This window comes from Macaca mulatta, chromosome 9 (genome assembly GCF_049350105.2).
Source record: "Macaca mulatta isolate MMU2019108-1 chromosome 9, T2T-MMU8v2.0, whole genome shotgun sequence".
Taxonomy (NCBI): domain Eukaryota; kingdom Metazoa; phylum Chordata; class Mammalia; order Primates; family Cercopithecidae; genus Macaca; species Macaca mulatta.
Window position 1 is genome coordinate 101,292,892 of NC_133414.1, and position 4,938 is coordinate 101,297,829.

The window sequence follows — 4,938 nt, forward strand, 5'->3', positions numbered from 1 at the left end:
ATTCTAAGTTGAGCTGGTTTAAAAATCAAATTCCTCAAAAAAAAGAAAAGAAAAAAGAAAGAAAAAAAGAAGAAGAAGAAGAAGAAAGAAAGTCAAGGAAATGGAAACCCAAGGGGGAAAATGTCACTGGATTTGATAATTAGGAAATTAGTAGGCAACCCAGAGCAAAAGTTTCCGGAGGAGTGGGAGTAGAATGACTCAGAGGTAAGGAAGTAGAATCAAACAAACATAGATTTCTGTCTCTTTCTAAAACTTTTGCCTTGAAAGGATGATGGGAGAAGTACCTTGTGATGGAAGCAGAACCAACAACTTGGCTTTATTTGATTCCTCGAAGATGAGAGAGCACAAGCATGTTTGTGAACAAAAGCTTTTAGCATTCTGAACTGCAGTCCTAGCACTCACATTGGAAAGCATCAGTCACTGCAAACACGACTACAGCCAGGATTTTGGATTCATCTAGCACTTTGCGTCTAGTAACTCAAAAGTCCCTCACAACAACTCAGCAAGGGACGGTCTATGATCAATAGAAAAGGAAGCTAAGGCACAGAGAGGTTAAGCAACTTATCCAAAGTCACTCAGCTGGTAAGTCCCAGAACCCAGATTACCACCCAGGTAATCTGGCTGCAGTGGTTGCGTTTGTAGCACAGGTGCAATGAAGGATGCAGAAAACACAGTCATTGACCTGCCTCCTGCTCTCCCAGTGCCTGCTTAGACTGGCCTTGATCTACCTCCCCTGGCCTTCTCCCGTACCCAGGCACAGGCTTTGGCAGCCTTGTGGAAGTGAAGTAGTGGGCCAGGGTGACATTGTTTTAGGGGTAGTAACAAAGGAGGAACAGAGGGAGGCCATTTGTTGGTGTTGCAGGGTTTGCAGCTCTCTGGCAGTTATATTATCAGAAGAGATGCACAGTATACACTACCAGACCTAAGTTTAGTAGAACTGGCTCCCACTCCTCGTATTTTGTAACCTGGAAAAATGTACTTAACCTGTGTGGGTACCAATCCTCTATTCATAACATAGGATGATGATGAGAATAATAATTGTTATTATTCTACATCCCTATGGTGTTGTTGAAAGGAGCAAGTGAGAAATTGTGTGAAAGCTCACGTGCATATGAACTTTTTCTTTACTATTTTTATTAACAGGTTCTCAAGCTATCTGAAAAACTGCTCACCCTCTCCACTTCCCCAGTTCTACCTTCCAAGGCATTAAAAACTGTTAAGACATTCGATTGTGAGAAAGTGTTTCTAAATCCAAATTGTGCACTTTCCATGTGTATAATTTGACCCAAACCTAAAATTCCCTTATGCAGTGATGCAACATGATACATTTTTACAATTCTCTGAGGATAAGCTGTAATAAATTGTCATTATCCATGATTTACAGGACAGCTTTTGCGTGCCTACAGCTGCTTACAACTAATAGTTGCACCATAGACTCCACACCTGCCTGTTTATTCTTCTCTTCTTACTCCAGGCGCCATGTTCATCATGATAATAATATTCTACCGTCAATGTAGCATTTTCTCCTCACATCACACTTCCTCTTTTCATGGATTTCACTTTTATAAATCAATACCATCTTTAAATCCCAGTCTGGTCCTGATACAGACAGAGGAGGGGGTAACTTCAGTCAAGAAGCTAAAGGAATACACACGTTGAAGGGAACATGTGAAAACTGGCTGTGAGGCTCCACACGCTGGGGCATTCTGCCAAATATTTGGAGGTCTTAACCATATTTCTTGGGAGTCTCATTTGGCAGACTGTGGAGACCAGGTCTCTAAATGGATGTTTTACCTTTAAACATGACAGTTTGATTCAAAAATAATGAGCCAAGAATTACACACAAAGCTGCCATTCTTTATATTTTGTCGAAATTGTCTTGATTTTTAACTTTACACTATATAAACTATATTCCAAAAACAAAATTAAAATGAATAGGCAGGAGTTAGATGGGGCGCATGATGGGTGATGGATGTGTGGTTAGTAATAAGAATATTTACTGTCATCTGCAAGAACATCTGGGACACCTCCTCCTTTTCCAGATGAGGAACCAGGGATCCAGGGCCAAATTTCACTTTATCTTTCTTTTAGAAAGGGCTGTACCTGCCGCATGTGTGTTTTAATTAAGAAAACTGAATATACAAAAATTTCAGATTTCAGAAGCAATGCTTTGAGGTTCATTTGCAGTAGCTACGGATGGCTTCACGAAACGGGAGCCTCCTCAGAATAGCCTTCTGCATCTATCAGCTGCTCTAGTGTATGCAATTGACTCACCAGTTCTGCAAAACAAGGCACACCTCCGATTCTGTTCCTTCCCCAGTCCTTTCTTACAAATAATAAAATGATTGATTGCTTAGTGTTAATCTCTTTATGAAACTTTACAGAGTAATCCTATCACTTGCCTGTTATGCAGAAATCAGCTGAAACGCATTAGGAGCATTAGCATTTTTTTCCTCCATGAAATTGCTAGAGCACAAGGACAAACAGGCCCCCTTCTCCTGCCTCCTTTTCTCCAACAACCCCTGACAGAACACCCTACACCCAGATTCCTCTCTTTCCATGGTAAGGCTGATGGAGGCCTAGAAGCACATTTGGTATGCCCACTCCCTCTTCCCTTTTTGTCAGTCAAAATGCCAGTGAAATGGGAGTCAATACTTATTTGATTCATGTTCTTTTTTTTTTCTTTTTAAAAGCACGAATAACATTTCTTTCCAAATAAATATACAGTTCTATAAAAAATATAAAAAGGTACTATAATCTTGGTCACTGTCCAGCAGAAACATGTTTGATTGTTTTTAGAGTCAGAAGTCAACACCACCCATAAAAATACGTTCTTTAAGCCAGGTTTTAGAACACTTTGAAACATAGAAAATTCCTTATTCTACAAACAAGTCCTTTTAGAGATACTCTAAATATGCCAGTGATGAATGTCTAATTCATATCCAGGATTCAAGGCTATTGCGGTGAGCTAGACTAAGAATACCAAGAACACAAAATTGTATTGATACACAAACAGTATGTAAATTACTTTGTCACATTACAAAAATACATCAGGTTTTATCTGTGGTTTTCATCGGTTAATAAGTTAGTTGCCGTAAAAAATATCTATAGCTCAGGCGTTTCTCTTGATTCAAGTGTGAAAGGCACAGCAGTCCCACGTCTTAGGGGCACCCACCGCAGCCACATCACCGCGCTGTGACAGATGCAGTCCGCAGCGTTCCCAATATTTTGTCCCAGTGTGTAAAGTACGGAGCGAAGTTGCAGTTAAAGTGAGAGTGATGCAGGTCGTGGTGCACCACACCCCCGTACCACCCGAACGGCACCAGTCTGTGAGTGGACCAAGGGAAGTTGTAGCCGGAGTGGTCCTCCACGGACAGCCAGATGTTGACCACGTGGAAGGTCAGGGAGGTGAGCGGATGGCACCCGAGCAGCGTGACGTTCATCATGTCGAAGAAGCCCAAAGAAAACAGTTCCCAGACGCTCATATACTGCGTGGCCAGCGCGAACGAGGACGGGTTCTGGTGGTGCACCTTGTGGAAGGTGCGGTACAGCCAGGGCACCTTGTGGTGCAGCAGGTGCCACACGAAGAACTCCGTGTCGAAGAGTAGCAGGCAGAACACGATGTGGTGCAGCAGCAGGAGCAGCTCGGGGGCTTCGTGGGGCAGGAGGGCTGGCCTGCTGGCCCAATGCAGCAGCGTCACGGGGAACACAAACATCACATGCTGGTAGAGGGTCTGCCCCAGGCAGGGTAGCAGCTGCCTCGCGGACGGCGAGAAGTCGGGGTGGATCTTGTAGCGCCGCAGGGCGGGCACCCAGGAGCACAGGATGTCCAGGACCACGAAGGGCAGGCAAAAGGCCACGTATGTGGTGATGGAGAAGATGACCGGGAAGAAGGGCGACTGTATGAGGGCCTCCCAGCTCCTCAGGTGGTCCCACAGGGGCTGCAGGAACAGCTGCTCGGAGCTGCAAAGGACCTGGGGGTCGGAGGAGTTCTGGTAGCTCATGACGAGGCTGTGCAGGCAGCTGCGGCTGCTGCTCTCTTCCCACCGACTTTTCACAGGACTCGCGGCCCCGCCCCAAGTGATGTCAGCTGCCTTTCCATGCCTTTCCCGGCGATACGAAGCTTGAATAAGAAAGCAGCCCGGCAGAGTGGCGCTTGATTGCTGTAAATGTGCTCATCTATAACGGCATCTTATCGGGTTTTAAATGTGCGTGTATGCAATGGCACTTAGTACTTTTCACGTAAGTTCTGATTTTTCAGTTGACTACAATTAACACACGATAATGTGTTCATGTACAGATCTACCGTGTGGAGTTTCTATGAGTTTGGCAACTCAGTTCACGTGTGTCATCACAGGTCCCAAACTAGACCGTTTCCATTGCCACCAGAAAGCGCTCCTTTGCAATCAGTGCAGAATAGTTTGTATTTTTTAATGCACACGTATAACTGTATCCATGTGCTTTCATAAAGACGCAAGCATAATCGCATTTTTAAAAACTTTAAAACGACATGCAGTCTGTAGCTCGGGTGTTTTCTGTATGCGAACCCGGTTGCGGTCTGTCCAGCGGCGATCGGGAAACAAGCCCTTCGCACAGGGAACCGCTGGTTCCCGACCGCCGGCGGTGGCGGTCAGCTCAGGAAATCAGACGGGACGGGTGGCCAGATGGGAACCTCCGCCAGCTCCAGCTTCTCCGCAGAGTTTTCCTGGCCGGCGGGCAGCAAGCTGGAGAGACCCCGCACGCAGGCTCTCCTGGAGGGGCCGCAGCCCGGCCGCTGAGCTACCCTCGGCGGCGCGTCCCGGGGCGCTAGGCCAGCGATCGGAGCCGGGAGGCACCACACAGCGGAAAGAGGGCTTCGCGGCAGCCAGGCTCCGCTTTGCCGGTGAAATGCTGGATTTAACGCCCAAATGCTGGATTTAACGCCCAGTCTGCGCCAAT

General features: G+C 46.2%; 1 protein-coding gene across 1 annotated transcript; it reads right to left on the bottom strand.

The window, feature by feature from the left end:
* Window positions 1–3,185: 3,185 nt before the first annotated feature.
* Window positions 3,186–4,020, bottom strand: CH25H (cholesterol 25-hydroxylase). The gene has a single exon (NM_001198699.2). The coding sequence runs from the start codon at window positions 4,002–4,004 to the stop codon at window positions 3,186–3,188; it is 819 nt and encodes a 272-aa protein (NP_001185628.1). The 5' UTR covers window positions 4,005–4,020.
* Window positions 4,021–4,938: the final 918 nt, after the last annotated feature.